Consider the following 26,354-nt stretch of genomic DNA (forward strand, 5'->3'; position numbering starts at 1 on the left):
CAAAGGGCGGGAAGAAGGGACCTTTGGTCCCGGTTGGTGGCACCAACCGGGACTAAAGGGGGGCCATTGGTCCCGGTTGGTACCACAAACCGGTACCAATGCCCCCTTTAGTCCTGGTTGGCGCTACCAACCGGGACCAAAGGCCTTGTGCTGCCTGTGTTGCGGCCAAAAGTTTAGTCCCACCTCACTAGTTGAGAGACCTCGAGAGTGGTTTATAAGTGTTCTTGCGTCCACCCTCTCGAGCTCCTCTCAATTGCAGGCTTTCGGGCCTAATATGTGTCACGCTATGCCTGTGGGCCTACTGGGCCTACTGCGGGCATGAATCCTGGCCCATGGTTTGGTTTCTAGTCGTACTCAAGTCGTGGTGGCCGAGTAGGTGACACTTTTTTTAAATTTTTCTTGTTTTCTTTTCTGCTTTATTTATTTTATTTTGTTTCTACTTACAGCAAAATACTTACTAGTTTTTCATTAACTCCTTTTGCTTTTAGGTAATAAAAATTATAAACTTTCGGTTAGTGCCATTTGTGTTCCCATTTGAATTTTTTGAAATTTGTGTGAATCACTAGTTTTTGAATAACTTTACTATAAAAATAGATTTTTGAGTGACTGACTATTTTTCTTGCTATTTAATAATATTGTGTTATATCATTATATTCAAAAACAGATTTTGTTATTTTAGTTTCTAACAAAAAATTCTTTATGATAGTTCTTTTTGCTATTAAAGTTTCTAACAAAAAAATTCTTTATGAAAATTCTTTTTGCTTTTAATGTTTTGAACAGAAAATACTTTGATAATTTTGGTTGCATAAATTTTATATAATTTTAGTTTCAATAATACTAGAGGTTTATAAAAGTTTTTTAGTTGATTCCTTTTGCTATTGGAGTTTTATAAAAGCTTTTTAGTTGATTCTTTTTGCTATTGAAGGATATTATAGTTTTGTTTTAGTTGATCATAACAGAATATTTTAATTGATTATTTTTTGTTCATTCTTTTTGCTATTAGTTCATTATTTGAGCTAAATGACCCTGAAATTCAAAAGCACTACAAATGAAGTCAACACAAAACCCAATTGCATCCTCTATTTGATGGCCCATGGAGATGCTTCCTTCTGGCCTAGAGCGGTTACATACATATTTATTTAGGGCTCCCATGAACCTCTCAAAGGGGAACATATTGTGTAGAAATACATGGCCTAGAATGACAATCTCGTTGACTAGATGAACTAGGACGTGTATCATGATATTGAAGAAGGATGGTGGGAACCCCAGCTCGAAACTAACAAGACAATGCACCACATCAGTCCTTAACCTTGGTAGGATTTCTAGATCGATCACCTTCTGAGAGATTGCATTGAGGAATGAACATAGCTTCATAATGGCTAATCGAACATTTTCCGGTAGAAGCCCCCTCAATGCAATCAGAAGTAGTTGCGTCATAATCACGTGGCAGTCATGAGACTTTAGGTTCTGGAACTTTTTCTCTGCCATATTTATTATTCCCTTTATATTCGACAAGTAGCCAGACGGGACCTTCATACTGAGCAGACATTCAAAGAAGATTTCCTTCTCTTCTTTGGTAATAGCATAGCTAGCAGGACCTTCATACTACTTTGGAAGCATGCCGTCTTTTTCGTGCAAACGTTGCATGTCCTCCCGTGCCTCCGGTGTATCTTTTGTCTTCCCATACACGCCCAAGAATCCTAGCGGGTTCACGCAAAGGTTCTTCGTCATGTGCATCACGTCGATTGAAGAGCGGACCTCTAGGTCTTTCTTGTAGGGTAGGTCCCAAAATATAGATTTCTTCTTCCACATTGGTGCACGTCCCTCAGCGTCATTCGGAATAGATAGTCCACCGGGACCCTTTCTGAAGATTACTTTTAAATCATTGAGCATAGCAAGTACGTGATCACCGGTACGCATGGCGGGTTTCTTCCGGTGATCTGCCTCGCCTTTGAAATGCTTGCCTTTCTTTCCACATTGATGGTTGGTCGGAAGAAATCGACGATGCCCCGGGTACACATTCTTCCTACATTTGTCCAGGTATATACTTTTGGTGTCATCTAAACAGTGCGTGCATGTGTGGTATCCCTTGTTTGTCTGTCCTGAAAGGTTACTAAGAGCAGACCAATCATTGATGGTTACAAACAACAACGTATGCAGGTCAAATTCCTCCTGTTTGTGCTCATCCCACACACGTACAACATTTCCAATCCACAGTTGTAAAAGTTCTTCAACTAATGACCTTGGGTGCACATCAATATCGTTGCCGGGTTTCTTAGGGCCTTGGATGAGAACTGGCATCCTAATGAACTTCCGCTTCATGCACGCACATCCAAGGAGGAAGGTTATAGATACATAGAGTCACGGGCCAGGTGCTGTGATTGCTGCTCTGCTCCCTAAAGGATTAATGGCATCCGCGCTTAAACCAAACCATATGTTCCTTGCGTCACCTGCAAACTCCTCCCAGTACCTTCTCTCAATTTTTCTCCACTACGACCTGTCAGCGGGTGCTCTCAACTTCCCCTCTTTCTTACGGTCCTCTCTGTGCCATCGCATCAACTTGGCATGCTCTTTGTTTCTAAACAAGAGTTTCAACCGTGGTATTATAGGAGCATACCACATCACCTTGGTAGGAACCCTCTTCCTGGGGCGCTCGCCGTCAACATCACGAGGGTCATCTCATCTGATCTTATACCACATACCGGGCATGCGTTCAAATCCTCGTACGCACCGCGATAGAGGATGCAGTCATTAGGGCATGCATGTATCTTCTGCACCTCCAATCCTAGAGGGCATACGACCTTCTTTGTTGCATACGTACTATCAGGCAATTCGTTATCCTTTGGAAGCTTCTTCTTCAATGATTTTAGTAGCTTCTCAAATCCTTTGTCAGGCACACTATTCTCTGCCTTCCATTGCCGCAGTTCCAGTAAGGTACCGAGCTTTGTGTTCCCATCTTCGCAATTGGGTAGAACCCTTTTTTGTGATCCTCTAACCTGCTATCGAACTTCAGCTTCTCCTTTACACTTTCGCACTATCTCTTTGCATCAACAATGACCCGGCGAAGATCATCATCGGGCACATTGTCTAGTTCCTCTTGATCTTCAGCTTCCCCCATTGCAGCATCTTCAGCTTCCCCCATTGCAGCATCACCGTATTTAGGGGGCACATAGTTATCTTCTTCTTCGTTGTCTTCCATCATAACCCCTGTTTCTCCGTGCTTGGTCCAAACATTATAGTCTGGCATGAAACCCTTATAAAGAAGGTGAGTGTGAAGGGTTTTCGAGTCAGAGTAAGACCTCGTATTCCCACATATAGGGCATGGACAACACATAAAACCATTCTGCTTGTTTTCCTCAGCCACTGCGAGAAAATTATTCATGCCCTTAATGTACTCGGAGGTGCGTCTGTTACCATACATCCATTGTCGGTTCATCTCTGCGTACATCATGAATAGATAAGTGAAAAAATTAATAGAAGTTCATCATCACATTAAACCCAAAGTACATACATAGTTCTCATTTAACAACATATAGCTCTCCAGAGCATCTAATTAAACCATACATTGAAACTATGTAAACCATTTCAATGCAACAACAAATGCGATCATAACCGCAACCAAGGTAACAATTGATCCAACGGCATAATGATACCAAGCCTTAGTATGAATGGCATATTTTCTAATCTTTCAGATCTTCAAGCGCATTGCATCCATCTTGATCTTGTGATCATCGATGACATCCGTAACATGCAACTCCAATATCATCTTCTCCTTCTCAATTTTTTTCAATTTTTCCTTCAAGTAATTGTTTTCTTCTTCAACTAAATTTAACCTCTCGACAATAGGGTCGGTTGGAATTCCGGTTCACATACCTCCTAGATAAAAAAAATCTATGTCATGTTGATCGGCATAATTGTCATAAACACTAAATGAAACTAATAGTAATAAAAGAATATATATATATATATACCACATCTGAATCATAGATAGGACAAGGGCCGACGGAGGCGTATACCAAAACCATCGCACTATATAATAACAAACAATAATAAGTAAGAAAACTACACAAGTATCTATCTAAATCATACAAGTAAGATTTTTTTTTCTTTTAGAAAGAAGATAAGATCAAGAGGCTCACCACGATGGTGCAGGCGACGAAATCGGCGTGGGCGATCAACGGCGGTGAGGATGGGGACGGGACAGGACGTACCGCCAAACCTAGACAAATCTCGAGGAAAATGGAGCTTGGACAAGGAGCTTCGAGAGGAGAAAGCTTAAGTGTGGCTCGGGCATTTCATCGAATAGCTCATGCGCATAGGAGGTCAGCTAGAGCACAACACACCTCTCCCAAAAAAACATAGCACTCCACTGCTCTGCTCGCGGGCAAGTTGTATATATAGGCATCCACGAGCTGGGACTAAAGGACAACCTTTGGTCCCGTTTCAAGCCACCAACCGGGACCAATGATGGTGGGCCAGGAGTGAGGCACATTGGTCCCAGTTCGAGCCTCGAACTGGTACCAAAGGTGCCAGATGAACCGGGACCAATGCCCCACGATGGCCCGGCCGCCCCCCTGGCCTCACCAACCGGGACCTATGCCGGTATGCCCCCATGGGTCCCGGTTCTGGGCTGAACCGCGACTAATGGGTTGGCCCGTCCTGAACCAAAGCCCTGTTTACTACTAGTGTTTGTAGTCTAAAGTACCAAACTGGGTGGTTTTTTGTATGTTGTTCATCCCAAAGGCATTGTCACATTCTCGATTTATCTTCCAGTCAACGACATGAAACTTGGGTGAGTGGGATACAAAATCCAGCAAGTCTCGTTAGCTAGCTCCATTGCATGGGCCACAAATTGGATGGTATATGTCGGATATCGATAATATGCACAACAGGAAAGTGCGTGATATGTCAAACAATTAGGTGTGGCATTACTCATTGCATGAAAATGTCTGGAGTAAATATCCATCTTCATTGTCTCTGATCTCGTGGTGGTAAAGAGAATAAGATTCATTTTATGTATAGATTAATATGCATGGCAAAGTTGCTTGTAAACCATGAAGCTTTACGATGTCATAACAAGTTAAGATGCACCAATGTTACTTTAAAATCTTAACAAGTACTTTATAATTATGATAAAGATCAATGCTCACTCACAACAAATGATGTAGTTGATCATTAAACAAACGCGTAAAACATGTGATTTCATTTTTCTAAGCGGAACATCGACTCAAGAATGACATGTACTCAACTACAAAAGCAACATTCTAGAAAAAGGAAGACAAAGATAGGTTGAAAGAGAATATGGCTTGTAAGTGTATGTTGCAAAGACTATTTGACCATAAATTAATTTTTGAAAACTTGACACCTATAGTAACACCTCATCGTGGTAATTTCTATGAGTGTTTTTTGTATGTATTCTTTTGAAAAATGATTCACGTACAATTTTAAATCGAGAAAAAACCCCAAAAGATTTAACTAGATACATGGTGTCGAGTAAATTTGCTTACAAATAGCATGACAGGGAACAAGCGAACACCAAAGAAAATGATGCATGCAAGCTGACAATGATGAGACACTCATCCACCAAAGTAATCGGTGATGGTACAGAAAGCCATCGGTAGTCCTGATATAGGGTGGTCCGCGTCACCGGAAGTATTAGAAGGGATCACACACGAGGTGTTTACCTAGGTACGGGCCCTCATCATGGGGCCTGAGATGGGACACACACCCATGATGTCATATCCAAAGAAGTAAGTGCCACTCGAGAGTGTTGCCATCATTTGTGCTTACAATACCAAGGAGGGTTTGTTATTGTGCACACCATGACCACCTATCAAACAAGTGCTCATAACAACTGCAACTGAAAAATTGATATCAAAGTCCATTATAGACCACTACATCCTACAGACCTGGGAAAATATCTGGTGCACCGGAGCTTGTGGTGCTACCGGTGCACCGAACTCACATTGTGATTTTAAAATCTTCAAAAAATTCTAAAAAAGAATTTAGCACACTCACACAACATCAATGTAGGTTGTCACAAAATTTCAAGCCATAACTCGAAAAACAAAAATGATAAATTCGACACTGAATAGTACATAACATAACTTGGGCTTTAGATTTGGCCCATTATCACACTGATGTCAAATTTCTCATTTTTGTATCTTAAAACATGTTTTAAATTTTTATATGAAATTTTGTAACATCACACATTGATGTTGTGTTAACGTGCTAGAATATTTTTAGATTTTTAAAAATATTCTATGGCATCCGGTGCACTGGATTCATCCCCCTACAGACCTAGCCATCGCAACTCTAGCCAATGCTTTTGAGAATACGAACTTTGGTTAACCATCTGGTTTGAATCATTTTTCACAATGTCTCGCATCCCTAAGGCATGGTCATGCTGGTATAGCATCATTTTCCTCAACTGAAGATATGAAGCTTGGAAGAATACAAAAAGAGATCTTCTTCAATTTGTTAGATGCCTACATGGGTTACATTGCCACTCACATCCCTAGCACAAGTAATGCGGGCAAAGATATATATGATGGTACATAGACTAGTAGGTGCGGCTTTACACATTGCACAAAAGTTACTAAAGGCAGAATGATTATTTTTGTTACTTTTTGAAGTATAATGCTTGGCGTACCATGTTTGATACCCTACCGACAACTCCTCACTCCATAACACCTATGTGGGGGTGTTGTCAGCCCAACATCACATGCAATAGCCTTAATTCGAGTTGCTTTCTCCACCCTATATGCTAGTAGACGTTGAGCACATGCAAGGTAGGTGATCGATCACTTGTTCACCAACACGTGTATGCAAATCAGTTAATTGTCATGACATCGTAATATGAAAGAGATATCGCTTGGACAATATCAAAATGCTAAATTTCATAACAAGTTAAGATGCACCATAGTTACTTTACAGTTAGCAATTACAATACAACAATGATAAGGATGACGGATGACTCACAATGAGCAACATAATTGCTCATTAAACAACCACACATAACACCTAATTCCATTTCACTAAGCAAAATGTACATTCATGAATGCAATGTACTCCACTACAAGATAAAAGCACTCTTGAAGAGGAATGCATACACAGGGTGAAAGAACAAAATGGATTCTAAGTTTTGATTGTAGAGATTGTTTGAAAAAAGTGAACTCTTCGAATGGTCATACAAAAGGTCACAATGTATCTTGGAGGCGAAGTAGGTATTTTCACTATTCATTATATTAGAGAAAAGGCATCCACCAAATACGATGGCCAAGTTTAGGCGAATGCAATATTGATGTGGAAACATGCACTCCATCAGAGGAAGAAGACCTTGCCTACTTTAGAAAGGTTGAATATCATCGTAAGAGCATCCATTCACCACTAGAGAGGGCCTTCATGACCTGCTTGAAGGGCATCAACCCGTTAGATATTGAAGAAGCTCGTTCAAGAGTTCTTATAGGAATTGATGACTACATCGTCAATGGGAAAGCGACTGTGAGCACAACTGCCACCATGAACCGAGACCACACCGAGGGAAACACCGCCGCCTACCAATCGACCACTATTTGGAAGAAACCAAAGACTCCTATTGTGGTGCCTCCATTTCACAATGACACCATAGAGTCACGATCACGAATCTGACAAAGTGGACCGATATTTTTTGTGAATTTTGGTTAGTGCCACTACTAAACATGGATATGCGAAGGTTGCCACTCGAGTTTAGTTTGTGCCACCAACGCTTGTGTAGAAATTGGCTACATAACCCTGCGTGTTGTCTCCACCAATTTTCGTCAACCTGCCATCTCTTTCATGTCGTTCCCTTCAATTTGGGACCCACCACTTCGCCACGTCAATAGGAGATTCGGTTGAACCTTCATCTATCGTGTCTCAAAAAAGGGCTTTCATCCACTAGGCCAGACGAGGAGACTTAGTTGGCCAGTCAAAAAGAAGGAGATTCGATTGATCCTTCATACGCGCTTTGGGACCATGGGCAGCACTCGAGAGTGGCACGTTTCCAAATTTTCGCAAGTAGAGCCCCTTTTCTTCCAACCACTTCCAATCACATCCTCCCGCTACTCTGTCGCCGCCTCTGCCTTGCTGCTGCCACAACCTCCATCCGCCTGATTCTTGATAGCGGCAATGGACCACAGCCTCTAGAGCACAGTTAAAGTGAGATTTCTCCCATTGGGGTAAGAAATCCACCATTATCTAGTACTTGTTTTGTGATTCCCCTTCTGCGATTTTGTATAGCATGGTTATGATCTACTACTTCGCATAGGCCAATACCTTCCAGTAGCTTGATGAGGTTGTTATAGATTCGACATGGGTGTCACACCCATCACCTGCTCAATGGTATCTTGACAGTTTGTGGTAGTGTTCGCTCTCGAGTCAAAATTCTTAGAAAGGAATTGTCTTTATAGATTAAAAATGAATTATTGCATTTTTTTCTGAATTTAGAAATGATTGTGAATTTTCGAAAATATTCCTGTATTTTTTTAAAAAAATATTCACAATTTTAGAAATTTCATGATTTTTTTTCTAAAAATTCTTTATTTCTAAAAATGTTCATGTATTTAAATATGTATTAAATGAATTCGTAAAGATGGTTGCGCCTTTTAAGAAATCCCAACTTAAAAAATGTGGATGGGCTAAAAAATTGTTCACAAATTTATTAGTGAATTTCTTAAAATATTCACTAACTAAAAATGATCATGAATTTATAAAAATGAAAACTAAAAATTTAACATAAAAAGGAAATAAAATAATAAAACAGAAAAAAATGGTAAGGGAAACCCCTAAAATCCAGAAAAAACCCAATGGCCAAACCATAAAAGAAATGAAGAAAACAAGAAGAAAAACAAGAAGAAATAGCTGTAAACCAAAGGAAAACCGGATGGATGAAAAAATTTGGATGCATTGCTCCGTAGTAGTATAGTGACTATAGGTCGCAAAAGGCGAAGAATGAGAAATTCCGCGCTTGCGTTTTTTTGACTCCAAGCTTCTTGCTGGATGGGCTTAGGAGGTACAAATGGGGCCGATGGTTATGCGATTGAGTTTCCTTGGTTCGCTGCCTTGTGGACACGGCTGTCACGACAAAGATGGAGCTGTTTGCCATTGTCCATACCGGTGACCAATTTGTTTCATGTTGCATTAGTCAGAAAAAAAGAAAGAAATTGTTTCATGTTGCATGTTTGGTGGCTCTGATGTGATTGGGGCATATTAGTACCAGGTGTAGCATGAGAACACCGCGTAAACCCCCATGCCTTCACACCTGACTACACATACCCATACCATATCACTGCCCACGACTATCACAAAGCCAGTATCTGGCTCATGTTGACGACCATCCGCTAAAAGAAAAGTAGGACACAGGTATACACATGCCTCAATCTCCATCAACCCAGCCCAGCCCATCTAAAATCAGCTCCAAACTAAGCGTCTATAGCCAGGTGCGGCGGAGCACGCTACCCCATCTAGTTTCATTGATCGTCAAGCATGTCCAGCATGGTTTAATTTGTTTCCTAGGCTAAAAGAACCAAAAACCAGTGTACAATAGTGCTCCTGATCGTCGAACAGGAACTAATAAACTAACTAATACGGCCCATGCGCAGATCGAGAACTACCGGGGTCATGATACTTATGAAGCTGACGCCTGTGCTGAATCCAAGTTCTGCTCTGCTGCTGCTGCTGCTGCTGCTGTGTTGCGTCGTCTGGGCACTTTGCTTGCTACGACGTGCAGATGTTGGCATAGGGGCCTTGGTGCCCCGGTTTCCCTCTCGAATCCCCGCACGCAGACAAATCCTGCATCGCATCACACCCTTTGTCAGGGAAACTCGAGATATATAAATCATGGAGAAAGATAATGTGCAGTAACATCCTTTTCCACCCAAATAAGTCTGGAAGCAATCGTTTGTATGTAAATGAAAAGAACGATGAGGTCCATACATGTAACACTGTAAAATCCACTAATGCTAGAAAGGCTGTAGTTCCATGCGGTTTTCGACATCAATCATACTGCAAACTTTATCTCATACATACTTATCACATCATGTGCATGCTAGTGAGCATTTATTTGATGTCCAGTTATTTTTGAATGGCTTGTGCATTAGCTGATTGTGAAGAACTCTTTTCCTATGGTGATTTACACAGGCATATAATGCGATTAACTTCTCTCGGTTTTTCTTAAGGCTGTGCACTGGAAATCAGCACAAATAGGTAGGCAAGCCACCAGCGGATTTACCCATCATGCATCCCTTAGCTCATCCAAGACATGATGCAGAGGTCATCAATTTCTTTCGGAAGGTTGTGTTGGCCCGTGTTGCTGATGCCCAGTACCAGCTCGATAGGAATATGAATGGCAGGAAATTCATGATGTACTCTGAGGACTCCGGTGGCTATCTGAAAGGAGATGAACTCCACAACGGCCAAGGAAATGCTATTGCATAGAGATGGAGCAGTAGAGGGTGAGCAGACTATAAAGGTGTGCAAACTAAGAAAGCTTTATATGGTCTAAATCCACGAGCATGGTTTCACAGTGCCGTATGTAGCGACGTCCAAAATGTCGATGCCAAAATTGGTTTACTTAGTGGCAACAAATAAATGACACTAGAACAGAACAAGTCTCCGACACTGACTACCTTACCGAAAAAGGCTTTCGCCCCACTTTATATATAAAGCACCAATCAACAAGCACCCACTACAAACACACTCCATGCCACCGCAACACACGCACACACCCAGGACAGGATACATAGGCGCTGAGCGCAGCAACACCACCCCTAGCACTACCGCCCCGAAGAGATGAAGCTACATATGACGAACCATGCGCTCCAAGGCGGCGCCTTCACGAAGGGTACGACACCGGAGCGCCGCCACCGCCCGATCCAAGGATCAGAGTTTCCCTGGAGCCGCATGATGGGCAATGAGAGCCGCGACTACGCCTTCAAGAAGAGAACGATCTTCGCCACCGCCGGTCCGTCCGAAGATAGAGCAGGTTTTCACCTCGGCCAACATTCACCGCCACCGAACGCCACACCCCGGTAAACACGTCGCCCACACGACCATGGTGACCGGGCATCACCAAGGCACGGGCTCTGCCCAAGAGCACCGCACTACCACCACCAGGGCCGCCGCCCCAGCATCCAAGACCTCGACACCACCTCACCCGAGACCCGCCGCACCTCAACGAAAGATACGGGCGAAAAGGTCCGATCTTTCGCGCCCCTGGGCGACCCCCAGCATCTAGTATCCACCGACCCGTCCTGCAGCCCTGAGTGCGAGCCGAGCTCGGTCCTGCAGCATCGAGAGGGGGGCGAGGTCAGTCCTGCTGCACCGTGCGCGAGACGAGCTCGGTCCTGCTGCATCGTGCGCGAGACGAGCTCGGTCCTGCGCACTGTTTTAAATAGCGCGCTATAGCGTTTACAAAAAGTCTTGCGCTAAGAGACTTTGGTCCAAACAAATGAACAAACATTTTAAATAGCGCGCTATAGCATGCTATAGCATTTGGAAGAGATATGCCGCTTAGATGCTTAGCGCGCTATTTAAAACTCCTGCGACACCGGGCGCGAGACGAGCGGTGAACCGCCGCTGGGAGAGGACCAGCCCATTGATGGGAGTAGCACCCAGGCGACGAGGAGATGGGGTTAAGGTCGAGACGGCCCGACCGCAGACAGGCCGACGCCAGAGAAGCCGGCCGCTGCTGTGGGCAGATCCATCGAGCCACCGTGAAGCCGCCACGACACTGGTAGGCCACCACCGAGACCTACCCATGCCGCCGCCCACGGCCGGAGCAGCGGCCACGCCCTGCCGCTGCCCTACCCGCGTCGCCCAGCGAGCTCCAACCGCCGGAGGCACTGGGCACGCACCACCGGAGCCAGGCGCCGCCGGCCAGCCCCCAAAGCCAGATCCGGACGGATCCGGCAAGAGACCGGCCGCGCGCCACCTCCCGAGACGGGAGCACCGCAGCAGCCCCCCGCCGTGCGCGGAAGGAAGGTCGCCGGAGCGCCGAACACGACTACCTTCACGAAGAGGACGATGCTTGCACGCCTACATTGCAGGGTCCATCCAATGAGGGAGAGGTCATGAGTTTTGACCCCGGAGAAGTCGTGCCAGTCCTTCGAATGGCAGTGCCTCTAAGGAGACATCTCTCATATAACACCGTTGTTGAATCCATCCAGCTGAGAACAGATCAAGGGTTTCCACCCCGAAGCTCCAGTATTCGCTAGTGCTATAATTTTCACCGACTGCAGCAGTCCCAAATAAATCCTCGATTCCACCATTGTGGATTGTCACGGTCATGACCCGTCATAGAAAGTGAATTTAACTAACCGGAAGGGAAGCCCCATCGCACCAAGAGGGACACCGTACAAAGGGAGGCTGCGGTCTGTTGTAATCCCTACATTGGAGGTCAAGCCATTGTGTTCCACTACCACTTGGCGAGCAAAAAAAAAAAGATCCCTAGAGAAGCCATGCTGTTGGCGTATGCCTTCCTGCCACAAACGCCTAACCTGGCTACAGGAGCACACGTGCTGGCTGGGCATGATACCGACGACGCGCCACCCTTGCACTGGTACTTTTTGGTCCACGACACGGTGGAAGTGTTGCCCGCGAGCTGTCCTGCAGGCGAAGATAAGTTCGCGTTCTTCGTTGCATACTTCAGCACAAATAGGTGATGCCCTCTCCGGCAGCATGACATGGATCTCCAGATCCGGAAAGAAGGACTACCTTGAGGATACCTACCACAAAAAGTGGCCAGAATGGGGAGCAGATTGGTGCTGGATTAAGCAGGAAAATTCCCAGAGTACTGCGCCATCCGAGAAGATCACAAGAAATCCTCGCTGGTCAGATGTGGGCTCTCGAAATGATGAGTTCGTCCTTGCTCTGAGCCGGATATAAGATCTCCACGCTGCCAGCTTGAAGCTTGAAGCTGTAGGCGCTGATTTCCTTTGGCGCCGGATAGCTCCGCTGCAGAGGAGGAGCCGACTAGCCTGGGAGTACAAAAACGCCACCGACACGATGCGGCCTCGTCCCGGTCTTGCCAACAACCTGACGGTGTTGGAGCACGACTATGTAATCCGCAAGGTCTTCAACAAAGGCAAGGTCTTCAACAAAGGCTGCAACCGCACCTTGCCAGATATGGTGCTCCCGTTGTGCAACAACACCGTCAGGGACTCCATTTTGGTAATAATTCCAGCATGCAATGCCCAAGGTATTCTGGCTGACTGGAAGAGGCTGGAAAAATTTGTCGAAGGGTATGACGAGTTGGAGAGACCCCCAAGAGAGACGAAACTGATCTGATCCACCCCACCAAAGATCACCACCACTATCCAAATGATCTCGCGCCGCCAGGAGCAGACAAAGACCCGACCATGTGAGCGGTAGGAGAGGAAGAAGATGGGTTTGGTGTCAGCTAGAATTTATGTGCCCCTCCAATTGCAGCAAACGGAAGAGGCATGGGAAGCACAGCTGTGTTGCCCACTTGAGAGACATGGGAGGCGCTTCAATCTGTGATTCTCTTCGAAGGCAGTTGTTTGGGCTTCGGCTCCTGTTCCAGATCCGGATGCTTCCCTTGGAGATCGATGATGCTGGCCATTGGGCAAATATAGGTTCGATCAAGATTTGCTTTTCTGGAGTACCAAAAGCAAGCATGACGTCGTTTTCAGCGTACATGGGTGCATGGGACGGGCATGTGTGTTTAACCATTAATTTATATCCTATACTCATAAATTGTTCTTCGACGAGAAGAGGCAGCAAGATCTTTCCCCACGGTTAAATACATTTGGCAACAGGACTGTTTGGCAACCTACTAAAATATATTGTTCTTACCTTTCCAGAAGCACTGCTGTATTTCTTCAGTTGTTAGACCTACAGAAGTAAAATAAGAGCTGTTGGTAAACAGATAGATTTGTTCGAATTGGTGATGTATGTTGGTCACAACCTTTGAATATAGAAGGCACCGAAGTTCCAAAGTAGACCATACGTCTTTCCAAGGGCCATAAGTCCTTCCTTACAACGTATATGGGATCATAGCTAGATTTATGGTCAGCAAATACCTGCGTCAATAAATTCACAAAAGCATTGTAAGTCGACTCTGTAGAAATATCTACCCTATTCTTGAGGAAAAAGAACTATCTGAGTCTGTGACATGCCTCATTAACTTGAAAATAAGTGCCATTCAGTGGGAAAGTACCCTTCATACCTGTTCGACATGGAACCTGTTCATGTTCCAGTAACTCATCATTAGTAGACTGGAGAATCGCATGCAATTGTTTAGACAACAATGGGTTATTAATATTATTACTAAACCTTCAGTATTTAAAGTACCTCACTAACAATATTCGTTTGCATAGATGGAATAGCTAAGAAACTCAAATTTTTATGCAACCCTTTTTCAGGGCCAATACTATAGATTATTCTCATACAATAAATACAAGTTACATAAAGAACACAAGTGCATTTAATCGACCAGCAATGAGTTATTCATATTTCTTAAAATGTTAGTAGAGTAGGTATTATGTAGCTTACCAATATATTTTTAGTACGTCTGAATTGGCCCAGAAGGCCAAAAGATACACACATAATCTTCTTTGGAGCAAAGATTATAGATTATGATCATGCAACAAACACAGGCCAACACAAATGTGTGTTTGAGCAAAGATTATAGATTAAAAATGCTTTATGAGTTAAGAGGTTGACAAACAACTCTGTTTATTTATTTATTTTGTCAATTCAGTAATTTAGATGTAGCCTTCTGCTTTTAGGATGGCAGGTAATTTATTGCTTTACCAGAATCGTGGCTCTGACATATCTAGATTGGTTTTCCCGCTCAAGCACACAATGCTGACACTTCTCATTATTACAAAATCCATCTTCCCTTTGAAAGTCAGAACATGGTTTGGGGGCCTTGATCATTGCATTTATGTCATCTGCATTGAGCCAGAATATCCAATAAAGATCAACTTACAAGTGCAGTCAAATTACATGTGCAGGCATGCATTCTCAAATAAAATGTACTTGCCTTGCATCCATATGGTCAATAGGTAAGGGCTTGGATCGCCATCTTCCCGTTGATGAAGTCCAAACTGTAAATCAGTTTCTAGATCAGGAACAATGTTTTGAAATGCTTAAATGAAGGTGGCAGAATCTAACCTGTTGCACAAGGGAGTGCGAATCTGGAATTTCGTAACTGCAGGCAAAATCTTACTTCAGTAATGGAAGTTACAAAACTGAGCATTTTCTAGATTAATAAAAAAAATTGCATGGGAAAATGATAGCTGTATAGTAAGTGTAAAGTCATGCAAGTTTTAGCCAAAGCAAAATCAGTTCACTGCTTAGTGCTTACACATAGTGTTCTGTCCGAAGCCTGCTCACGTTCTTTAGTTTAGGGACAGGAATTGAAGCTGCTTCAGTGCTAATAGCAACAAGTGCTTTCTCGATATCATCAGACTGGAGATCCATATTGCTTTCTTTAATACAGTTTTCCAAGTTGTGAGCAAAAGCTTCCATGTTAAGCTTAATTAGTGGGATTTCATCTGGATCGTAATCTTCAATATCAGTTTCCAAAGTTTCTGGAAGTTCTTCCCGTGAAGGACTTGCTGGCTCCTCAATAATCGGCTCTGAATTGTTAGTGTGAAAAAACTTTCCCTGGGTACTTTCCTCAAGCTGAGGAAGCACAGTTGAGTTCGGAGAGGGCATGCTACCACTCTGGAAACTGAATTGATTTCTCGGCTTCACCAAGCTTTTCTCCTGAGGTGCAGGAAGTGCAAGCCGTGCACTTCATTAAAAGTAATCAGGAAAACATAAGAAGATTCAGAAGGACAAGAAATTCACAAATCAATAATAAGTACACAAAAGAGCTCCCAATTAAGACCAAGAATCCAAGATAAGTGCCACATAACTTTTGGTTGCACAAAAGAAAAGAAAAATGGTGCATGATGCATGTATCGAAACTAACAGAAGCATCTGCTCAGCAACAGGTTATATTCTGAGTGGAAACTAATATGTGTCTCACAAATCTCAACCAACAGAAGGCAATTTGGTACAAGGATCGAATATAAGTTACTATTTCTGAAAGAGGATAAAATATGATAATACCTCGCGAAGGCACTTGCGAAATGCCTACATTCACCTCGCATTGGACAAGCATTGCAATTTGGCTTTGTTTTGGTACAGAACACCTGCATTGATTGTGTGAAAATATTTATTTACCCTTTTTAGGGAATATTTATCTAGTACATCGGAAGGAGAACAAATTCATCTCTAGATCCTAATAAAGTACCTTCCCAAAAGTGATCATATGATAATGTAGCTCGTACCTGTGAAAAATGTTGACTCTGTTAACTACTTTAGTTATTATTTACAGAGATTAAAATTTACATGGAAAGAATAACATATAATGTGCCAGTAAAAAAACAAGTGCAGAAATTTAAGCTAATATTACTATACTCACAGTGTTTTCTGATCAAGTTTACATAGACGAGGCCAAAGGTACTTTTGTACAGTCTCCAACACAGGATATCTTTGACAAGAAAATCAATATGAGCAAATTTTAATTGAATATACAAGATGAAATAAATCCTTGGACAATGGAGGACGCTTACAACTCGAGGAGATGTAGTTGTAGAGATTCAGGAAGGGGTTGAATAGGAACCCATCCCAGTCTTACACATATGCGGCCAACATTGGTGTCAACCTTCAGTGACCAAAGCATTGTTGTGTAAATATGAAAGTGATTGAAGGTGAATCAAAAGTTTAAAAATAACTTACAGGGAATGCGAGTTGATGTAATGTCAGTAGACGAACACATTCAACACTTTTGAGCCCCAGTCCACGTATGCTAAGCAAATAATCCCTGAAAAGTGCACCAAATTGTTTTTAATAGGAAATCTTGTCATACTGGATGGAGCTTGTTTTCCATGCTAAAACTGAACAAATCTTTCACTACTTTAGTCAACTGCACCACATTTGAAAACCTTTTGTTCTATTCACGCAACTTCTACATTAGCAGTTTAGCACATAGTGCTCAGTTTTAGATATTAAATGCAACATCAACTTGTTGTACATCTTGCTCCATCTCATTCTTTCACACTAGGTTATAGTTAACTTCTCATTTCAAGCACTAGAAAGTGTCACCCGCAGAAAGTAAAGAGATAAACTCATTATCTTACTTTGCTGAGTCAGGGGGGATATCTCTTAACCACTCCAGATCAATGGTTCCGTGATCTCTGACCAATCGATTCAGGAACTCCTGAAAACAATAATTTTTGTGAGTGTAACTGATATCTCAGTCCTACAAAAGAATTCAGTTCTGTGCTTGCTATTTCAACAAAACATCAAATACTGCATACAGAACTAGTAAATCATTGGCTCCTAGTCCTAGTTAGTGCTTACTATTAAACCCTAAGGTTACTGTGGCCTTAATTCTAAGCAAGAGAATAGCCATATAACTATCAACAAAGCATCAATCAGTCCAAACATAACTTATTAAATCCTACTGTTCAGTTTGTACCTGGATTCGCTCTGCCAAAACATTGTTTATTCCACGTCCCCGGATGGCGCTAGAAATTGCTCGTACATCTGCACACCGTACTGCTTCCCAATCAACAGAGTCTCTTCTTTCAGACTTTCTTTCTTTCATGTGGCCATCAGCACAAGCCTGTCTTCGAAGTTTATCCCAATCGAAGTTTTCAGTTTTTTCTTTCCTTGTGGTTCTTGTTTTCTTTGGTCTTGCTTCTTTATCTGGTCCTCCATTATAGGAAGGAAAACTAGATTTGACAGTAGATTCATCCACCGTGTTTGCTGTTTCTGCTATCGTTCCACCAGTGATAGAGAGTGATTCATGCTCCTGGAAATCTGATGCTTCAAAAGTAGAGGGAATTCCATGCTGACTTGCACCATCATCATTTACTGTTGTTGTTTTGATTCTTTGGCATTCAAGTTCCTTGGTTGAGGCATCATTTCCTGCTAATGAATCGAAATTGCTTCCCAGCTGCTGAGAAGCTGCACCACCGACGCTACCAACAGAACTGTTAGGTGAAGGATTATCCCCAGAACTCGATAATTCTGACTGAAAAATAGTTTCCGAAATTATAACACTTTGAGAAGATGACATATCCTTCTGGAACTGTATCGCTCGTGAGCTTCTTTCTGATGTTATTAATTCGATGGAGAAATCTGGAAATTGTTGTGCTTTGGGGTCAACTTCTGCCTCTTGGTGGTCGCATAAATCTGCATTTGCTTCTTTGGAGTAGAAGGAATAATTTTCACCTTTCGTCAACTCATAAGCACTAGCATTGTTCTTTGTTTCTACATGTATCTTCTCATTGGTTATTGACAGCTCCTCAAAGTTCTCTCGTAGATCTGGTCTTGCACCGTTGTCAAAAAAGTCAAAGATTCTTACCCCTCCTACTGCAACCGTGCTTATTATTTCCTCATCGTCTTGACTGATAATATTATCCTTACAATTGCTATTAACTGTCCTTGGAGGAAAACTTGCAGCAAGTGACATATATGCAGAGCTGTATTTTGAAGAGAAAGAAATAGCAACCGTAACCAGAGTTTGTAAACAAGAATAATTATTCATTTGTTTTAAAGAACAGAGAGTATCCGAGTATTGGATGTGACTATCATACCTGGAAAGATGGTCAGACACATTCTGGGTGAGGAAAACCCCTACTACGGAATCAACTACTGATCCTTTCCATGGAGAAAAGTGCCTGTCGCCTAATAAACATGCAAGTCAACATAAGCTATACATCTCAACCATCGGCTCATGGAAATGTAAACATAAATTTAAATTTAAAAACAATATAATTAACACTTTCACACCTATCTTTCACGTATACTGCAATTTGTTGTATTCAGAAATCACATACTATGAGTCTAAAGATTGCTATAATATTCTACCACCGGTGTTAGTGCAACATGAAGGTCTCCACATTTACCATTTATGACATTATGCCAAAATCCAGGTTTGGGAGCAAAATGCCAGCTTCTCAAATTACAAACTTTGAACCTTAGCTATTATAAGTTTCTACGATACAGATCTATAGATCGCTTGCTACAGATAATCTCAAAAGTTCATTATGACAGCATCATCCACCACATTGAGCAGTGGGGTTACTTCAGCGTTAAAGATTTTCAAACTAGGATGTCTGGTAGTGGTTAATGTGGATATTTCAACAACTATATCAACCAAGTCTCTTTGGTTGGCAAACCGTTGAGATAGGTGTCAGGCGGTAGAAAGGGCTAGCAAGAATGTTCAAGGAAAATTGGATTCAGCATATCATGGATGTTAAAATTGATTTGAAATCTTAATGAATTTACACCTCCAACAAAGTACCTTGAACTAGTCGCATGCGTTGTACAAATGAATTAGCACGGCCTTGAAAAACTTCTCTTTCTTGTTGCCACCATCTCTCTTTCTCAACATCATTCCCATCTACAGGCTCATCAGTTGCTTTCCCCATCAAGAGGTTCCAAACTCTTGTTGTCTCAAAATCCAAGTCAACTTTAGCTCGAGGGCGCTGCTTCTTGACTAAATCTAACGGCCACTCATATGGGAAGATCATCTGACTACCAAATGGTACAAGAGATTTTGATAGACTACCTGTTGCTCCAAAAGGGACAACAGCGGATGTGGTCACAGATGGATACATCTCATTTGTATGTACAGGTTCGGTGTTCAAATCAAGATATTTCAGCCCTGATGCAACTCTGTGATGGAAATCCATATATGGAGTTGACATATATCGTGAGTTTTGTGACCTTTTTCCTGTTCCTTCATAATAAATATCATGGTAGAATTTTCTATTATTCGGAGGCTGAAAAATTCCCTCTGATCTACGGTAATGACGTCGTACCCTTCGTGAACGTTTCTTGGTAAAAAGTTTAAAACTGGGTCTTCCATACAGGGCCTCCAGGCATGACTGAGATAACCGTGGCAATACGTTTGCCCTATTCATCTCAACATTCATTATAGGAACATACGAAATCCTGCGGACTCGGACCGTTCGCTTCTTTTTTATACCACCAGCTTGACAAAATCCTAGCATCTGAGCGGCAGTCCTTAAGATGATCGAGTCCCGTGAGCCGGCTAGAGAGGACTTGCTCTCTCTACGTTGTTCATGCTTCTTTTTCTCCACTCTCGACACCTTGGTCATCTGACTTTCTGTGGATCTTGTTGCAGGTACAGACGTAGCTGAGTGATGCATAGCAAAACCAGCTTCGTTAGAGTCGTTCACCTCCAAGCCCTTGTTGCTCCCTTCCAGTATGGTAACCCCAATCCTTGTGGCATCAAGACCATGAGTGCTTCCTACACTGTCTTGTTTACTTGTTGGCTCTCTGCTAAAACATCCAGAAGTTGCAGGTGAAACTTCTTGTGTACAGTTTATTGCCATCTCTGGCAAATGTATGTACTCATCTAACAGTTTGTTCATCTCGCAAATCATGCCAAAAGCTAATCCTCCTGGTGAATTTTCCATGTCCACATGCAGTCCATGTGCACCCTGCGCAGTTGATAAAGTGGCGGTTGAACAGAAAGAGCTTTTAGCATGAATGAGTATTTCCTCAACGTGGTGGCCTGAGTTGCCAGCTGATGATTTGCCTCTCAGCACTCCCTGTTCACAAAATTCGGACTGCAACCTTCTTCGGACTGATGCAGCTCTGCTTCTAGCAGCATCTTCTGCTCCCATAGAGACTGATTGGTCGCTAACAGGTCCTGAGCAATTCTCCAGAGAGCTGAGATTTCTTTTCTTCCGGACATAACTTCTCTTCGCTTTCGCATTTGGTGGTTTTCCTTCTGGTGTTGTAACAGCAGGCTTTTGCTTCTTGATTTGCTTGTCTTCACGTATTACCTTGGCTCTATGTTTCTTCCTCCGGGGCTTCACTTTTCCTGCAGGGGCCTCCTCATTTTCTTTGAATGCAGCAGCTGCTGCTGCTGACAGAGGTGTGTGATCATTCAGTTGGCTCTGTGTCTTGAGCTTTTCTCGTGTCTGCTGATAAGTTTGCAAGTTCTGATCAGTTACGCCTTCAGCAAGCAGTGAAGCCAATTCATTATTAGTATTTGCAGGAATAGTTGATTGTAATTTACAGTGCCTATCCGAGAGATCTGTTGCTGCTGATGATGGTGATTGTTGGCTATCATCTACTTGGAATCCAATTCTGGGTGCTTCTGCCTCTGAACCATTTGCCTGAAGATGTATTGGTGTATGTTCAGAACTGCAATCAACTGGAACTGCTAGAAATGTTGAAGGATCTATGGCCATGTCGTTGGCAGCAACATCCGAGTCCCTTCCAAGTGACAAGAAATCCCTTGGAGCAAACTGAATAGAAGCATCATCTTCAGAATCTGCAGAAGAAAAAAAAACAGAAGAATTCCCTTTTTTCAGCCCAAATTAAGCTTGGACGAAACTATCATAAAACTTGCCAAGATGCCATGTTGCCGTGAAGAGAAAATGCTTACCTCCTGCGATGCCGGGCAGGGCAGGAACTAGAGTGGACGTATGAGGTAGTGGCCTTCCGGTCAGCATTGGTGCAGGCAGGTTATGGGGCGGCCAGACGGAGGAGCCACTATCCTGCTCGGCGGCGCCGCTCATCGCTACGGCTGTGGCAGCAAGATTTTGCCACGTGTTACCAGGAACGTTCTCTTGGTTCATTGCAGGATTTGCCTGCTTCTTCCGCGACCTGAGCAGAGAAGTAGATAATAGAATCTGATAAATAAGGACCAAATAGCAAGAGGATAATCGAATCGGATCTGATAAAAGGGACCAAATAGCAAGAGGCGAAGAGGAGAAAAACCTCCGCAAACCCCTGGAAACAGAGCGGCGGATTTGGGGGTGGCACCGTGCCGTCCAATCTGCCGCAGAAGAGATTGATCCGGCTGAGAGAGGGGAGGGCGCCAGAACAGGAGCCGGGAGGAGCAGAGCTGTAGGAGGGGAGGGAGCGAGGGGCGGAGCGGCGGAGGCGCGGAGCAGAGGCGGCGAGTTTGTTGACGAACGAGAGCGGCGGCGACCAGAGGAAAAGGGAGAAGGATGTGTCTCCTGCGATCTCTCTACTTAATTAAGGCATCTCTAACCGATCCTACTACAACGGCACCTATGGATGAAAATAAAGTGGAAACTTTCTGCTTTTCCGGAGAGAATATGGAAACGGAGCGAAAATATGAAAACGAAAACGGAAATTTGCAAAACGGAAATGGAAATGGAATTTTTTTATGCGGAAGCGGAAACAAAAACGGAACGGTGTTTTTCCGGTGGAACAGGCGTGGAAACGAAACTTTCCGTTTCCATGAATATGGAACTTCCGTTTTTTACAATAGATATATGGTTGCTTTGTAGCCCAACCACCAAACAACACACAATGATACAATGAGTAGAATGGATCATTTGAGCCCCAACTTCTACTATCACACATGTACTTAGCTTGACCCTATGCACAATTGTCCTACTAAATACTATGCTAAGTTGCTAACATAATGATATTATTTTGTAGCCATATTAACAATCCATTAAATTTGATTCTTTTTGTGTGTATTTCTCTATGATTCAAGGGGGTTTTAAGTTCCAGTCAATGCCCACTTTTGTTTCCGTGTCCGCTTTGTATTCGCTCCATGTCCGTTTCTGGTAGTGTTTGTTTCCATATTCATTTTCGGGGTTTCTGCATTTATTTCCGCTTCTGCAAAAATATATGAAAACAAATGTGGTAGCACTCAGTTCCGTCCCTTTCCGCTCCGTTTTCATCCCGGCACCTAGTCGAGCCTTCTTCTAACTTCTTATCTCAAGAAGTTAACGGCCCCTAGTCCAGCCCTCTTTAAACTTCTTATCTTTAGGAGTTAAGAGCATCTCCAGCAGTTCGGCCATCTGAGGTTGGAAATAGCGCCGCCCTGAGGGCGAACCGGCGATAATTTTAGCATGGGGACGATCGGGTTCCCGGCCGCCGCCCCCAGGCGATGTTTTCTAAAGGTTTTTAAAAACATACTCAACCAAAATTCGGCCAAACACGACATAGATTCAGCGATATTTAGGCGTTTCACCATCTTTTTACATATTGAAAACGTAATCTAAAAAAAACTACTACTGCCGCGCCATCGCTGCCCGCGCACGCCTACAGGCCGAAGAGCTTGCTGAAGGCGTCATAGTCGTCGCCGTCCTCCTACTCCTCCTCCTTCTTCACACCGCGGCCGTCCCTGCTAGACCCCTGCCCGCGGTCGCCCTGGCGGACTAGTTTGGCTGGCGGCGGTGCCTCATCGTCCCTGTCCTCGAGGACGATGACACCTCCCTCGTCGCGGCCACGGCGCCGAGAGGCGATCTCCTCTAGCGCAGGGCGCTGGCGCTCCATCTCTATCCGGGCCCAGTCCTCACGCGCCCACTTGATGGTGGCCTCGTCGGCGGCGGCCATGTCATCATGCTCGCTCTTCACGGCGGCGAGCCCCGGCTCCGTCTTCGGCTTGACGAGGCAGGAGGTAGGAGCAGAGGAGGCACGGCCGCCCTCGTTGATGAAGACGGCGGCGTCGTGCTATGTCTTGAGCTTGCGTTGGTTTTTCTCGAAGAGGAGAGGGTGATGCAGCAATAGTAGCGTAAGTATTTTCCTCGGTTTTTGAGAACCAAGGTATCAATCCAGTAGGAGGCTCCTCAAAAGTCCCACGCACCTACACAAACAAACAAAGAACTCACAACCAACGCAATAAAGGGGTTGTCAATCCCTTCAAGGCTACTTGCGAAAGTGAGATCTAATAAAGATAGTAAGATAAGATAAATATATTTTTGATATTTTATAATATAGATGCAAAAAGTAAAGATGTAAATAAAAGTAGATTGGAAGCAAATATGATAAGGGATAGACCCGGGGCCATATGTTTCACTAGTGGCTTCTCTCAAGATAGCATAAGTATTACAGTGGGTGAACAAATTACTGTCGAGCAATTGATAGAAAAGCGAATAGTTATGAGATTATGTAGGCATGATCATGTATATAAGCATCACGTCCGCAACAAGTAGACCGACTCCTGCCTGCATCTACTACTATTACTCCACACATCGACCGACTCCTGCCCGCATCTAGAGTATTAAGTTCATAAGAACAGAGTAACGCATTAAGCAAGATGACATGATGTAGAGGGATAAACTCATGCAATATAGTATAAACCCCATCTTGTTATCCTCGATGGCAACAATACAATACGTGCCTTGCAAACCTTTCTTTCACTGGGTAAGGACACCGCAAAAATTGAACCCAAAGCTAAGCACTTCTCCCATGGCAAGAAAGATCAATCTAGTAGGCCAAACCAAATTGATAATTCGAAGAGACTTGCAAAGATAACTCAATCATACATAAAAGAATTCAAAGAAGATTCAAATATTATTTATAGATAAACTTGATCATAAACCCACAATTCATCGGATCTCGACAAACACACCGCAAAAAGAGTTTACATCGATTAGATCTCCACAAGAGAGGGGGAGAACATTGTATTGAGATCCAAAAAGAGAGAAGAAGCCATCTAGCTAATAACTATGGACCCGTAGGTCTGTGGTAAACTACTCACAACTCATCGGAGGGGCAAGGATGTTGATGTAGAAGCCCTCCGTGGTTGATTTCCCCTCCGGCAGAGTGCCGGCGAAGGCTCCAAGATGAGATCTCGCGGATACAGAAGGTTACGGTGTAGGAAATTGTGTTTCGTCTACCCCCTGGATGTTTTCGGGGTACGTAGGCTTATATAGGAGGAAGAAGTACGTCGGTGGACGCCCGAGGGGCCCACGAGACTGGGGGGCACCCTCCTATCTCGTGGGAGCCTCGGCTGCTTCTTGACTTGCACCCCAAGTCCTCTGGATCACGTTCGTTCCAAAAATCACGCTCCCGAAGGTTTCATTCCGTTTGGACTCCGTTTGATATTCCTTTTCTTCGAAATACTGAAATAGGCAAAGAAACAACAATACGGGCTGGGCCTCCGGTTAGTAGGTTAGTCCCAAAAATGATATAAATGTGTAAAATAAAGTCCATAAACATCCAAAAGGGGTAATATAATAGCATGGAACAATAAAAAATTATAGATACGTTGGAGACGTATCAAGCATCCCCAAGCTTAATTCTTGCTCGTCCTCGAGTAGGTAAATGATAAAAAGAGAATTTTTGATGTGGAATGCTACCTAGCATAATTCTTAGTGTAATTTTCTTTATTGTGGCATGAATGTTCAGATCCAAATGATTCAAAATAAAAGTTCATATTGATAAAAGAAATAGCAACACTTCAAGCATACTAATCAAAGTGATCATGTCTTCTCAAAATAACATGGCAAAAGAAAGTTCATCCCTACAAAATCATATAGTTAGGCTATGCTTCATTTTCGTCACACAAAGATGTTCTCAACTTTTATACCCCCGATGACAAGCCAAGCAATTGTTTCATACTTAAATAATCTCAAACTTTTTCAACCTTCACACAATACATGAGCGTGAGCCATGGATATAGCATTATGTGTGCAATAGAATATGATGATGGGGATTGTGTGGAGAAGACAAAAAAAAAGAAAGTCTCACATTGACGAGGATAATCAACGGGCTATGGAGATGCCCATCAATTGATGTCAACATGTGGAGTAGGGATTGCCATGCAACGGATGCACTAGAGCTATAAATGAATGCTCAACAAAAGAAAACTAGTGGGTGTGCATCCAACTTGCTTGCTCACAAAGACCTAGGGCATTTGAGGAAGCCCATCGTAGGAATATACAAGCCAAATTCTATAACGAAAAGTTCCCACTAGTATGAAAAAGACAACTTATGAGACTCACTATATGAAAAACATGGTGCTACTTTGAAGCACAATATATGAGACCCACTTCATGAAGAACAAGGTGCTACTTTGAAGCACAAGTGTGGAAAAAGAGATAGTAACATTGCCCTTTTTATTTATTTTCCTTTTTCTTTCTTTTTTTTTCTTTTTTTTGGGCCTTTCTTTTTTTTTCTTTTGGCCTTTCTTATTTTTTTTCTTTTATCTTTTCTTTGGGAAATGCTCTAATAATAATGATCATCGCACTTCTATTGATTACAACATAAGAATTACAACTCGAAACTAGAACAAGATATGACTCTATATGAATGCCTCCGGCGGTGTACCGGGATGGTGCAATGAATCAAGAGTGACATGTATGAAAATTAATGCATGGTGGCTTTGCCACAAATACGATGTCAACTACATGATCATGCAACGGCAATATGACAAAAGAAAAGTATGTCATGATGATGAACGGAACGGTGGAAAGTTGCATGGCAATATATCTCGGAATGACTATGGAAATGCCATAATAGGTAGGTATGGTGGCTGTTTTGAGGAAGATATAAGGAGGTTT

The 26,354-nt window shown here is 43.0% G+C and overlaps 1 protein-coding gene across 1 annotated transcript; it reads right to left on the bottom strand.

Annotated features, from left to right (window-relative positions):
* Positions 1 to 9,441: 9,441 nt before the first annotated feature.
* LOC123141492 (protein ROS1C) lies at positions 9,442 to 22,054 on the bottom strand. Its single transcript, XM_044560619.1, has 19 exons — positions 21,805 to 22,054; positions 21,470 to 21,690; positions 19,349 to 21,355; positions 18,639 to 18,729; positions 17,516 to 18,524; positions 17,175 to 17,254; positions 16,774 to 16,858; positions 16,608 to 16,699; positions 16,457 to 16,525; positions 16,286 to 16,322; positions 16,102 to 16,184; positions 15,350 to 15,781; positions 15,157 to 15,193; positions 15,026 to 15,089; positions 14,794 to 14,933; positions 14,157 to 14,222; positions 13,946 to 14,060; positions 13,834 to 13,872; positions 9,442 to 9,810 (listed from the first exon to the last, which is right to left on the bottom strand). The coding sequence occupies exons 2-19, from the start codon at positions 21,660 to 21,662 to the stop codon at positions 9,647 to 9,649; spliced, it is 4,803 nt and encodes a 1,600-aa protein (XP_044416554.1). The 5' UTR covers positions 21,663 to 21,690; positions 21,805 to 22,054; the 3' UTR covers positions 9,442 to 9,646.
* Positions 22,055 to 26,354: the final 4,300 nt, after the last annotated feature.

Source organism: Triticum aestivum, chromosome 1B (assembly GCF_018294505.1).
Source record: "Triticum aestivum cultivar Chinese Spring chromosome 1B, IWGSC CS RefSeq v2.1, whole genome shotgun sequence".
Taxonomy (NCBI): domain Eukaryota; kingdom Viridiplantae; phylum Streptophyta; class Magnoliopsida; order Poales; family Poaceae; genus Triticum; species Triticum aestivum.

Bases quoted from the DNA above. Each gene is read 5' to 3' on its own strand.
- LOC123141492 (XM_044560619.1), bottom strand. From the start codon at position 21,662: ATGAACCAAGAGAACGTTCCTGGTAACACGTGGCAAAATCTTGCTGCC. The intron at 18,525-18,638 runs GTATGATAGTCA...TTCAAAATACAG, and splicing joins GTGTCTGACCATCTTTCCAG to CTCTGCATATATGTCACTTG. The intron at 15,782-16,101 runs GTATTATCATAT...CTTTTAATGAAG, and splicing joins TTCGCAAGTGCCTTCGCGAG to TGCACGGCTTGCACTTCCTG.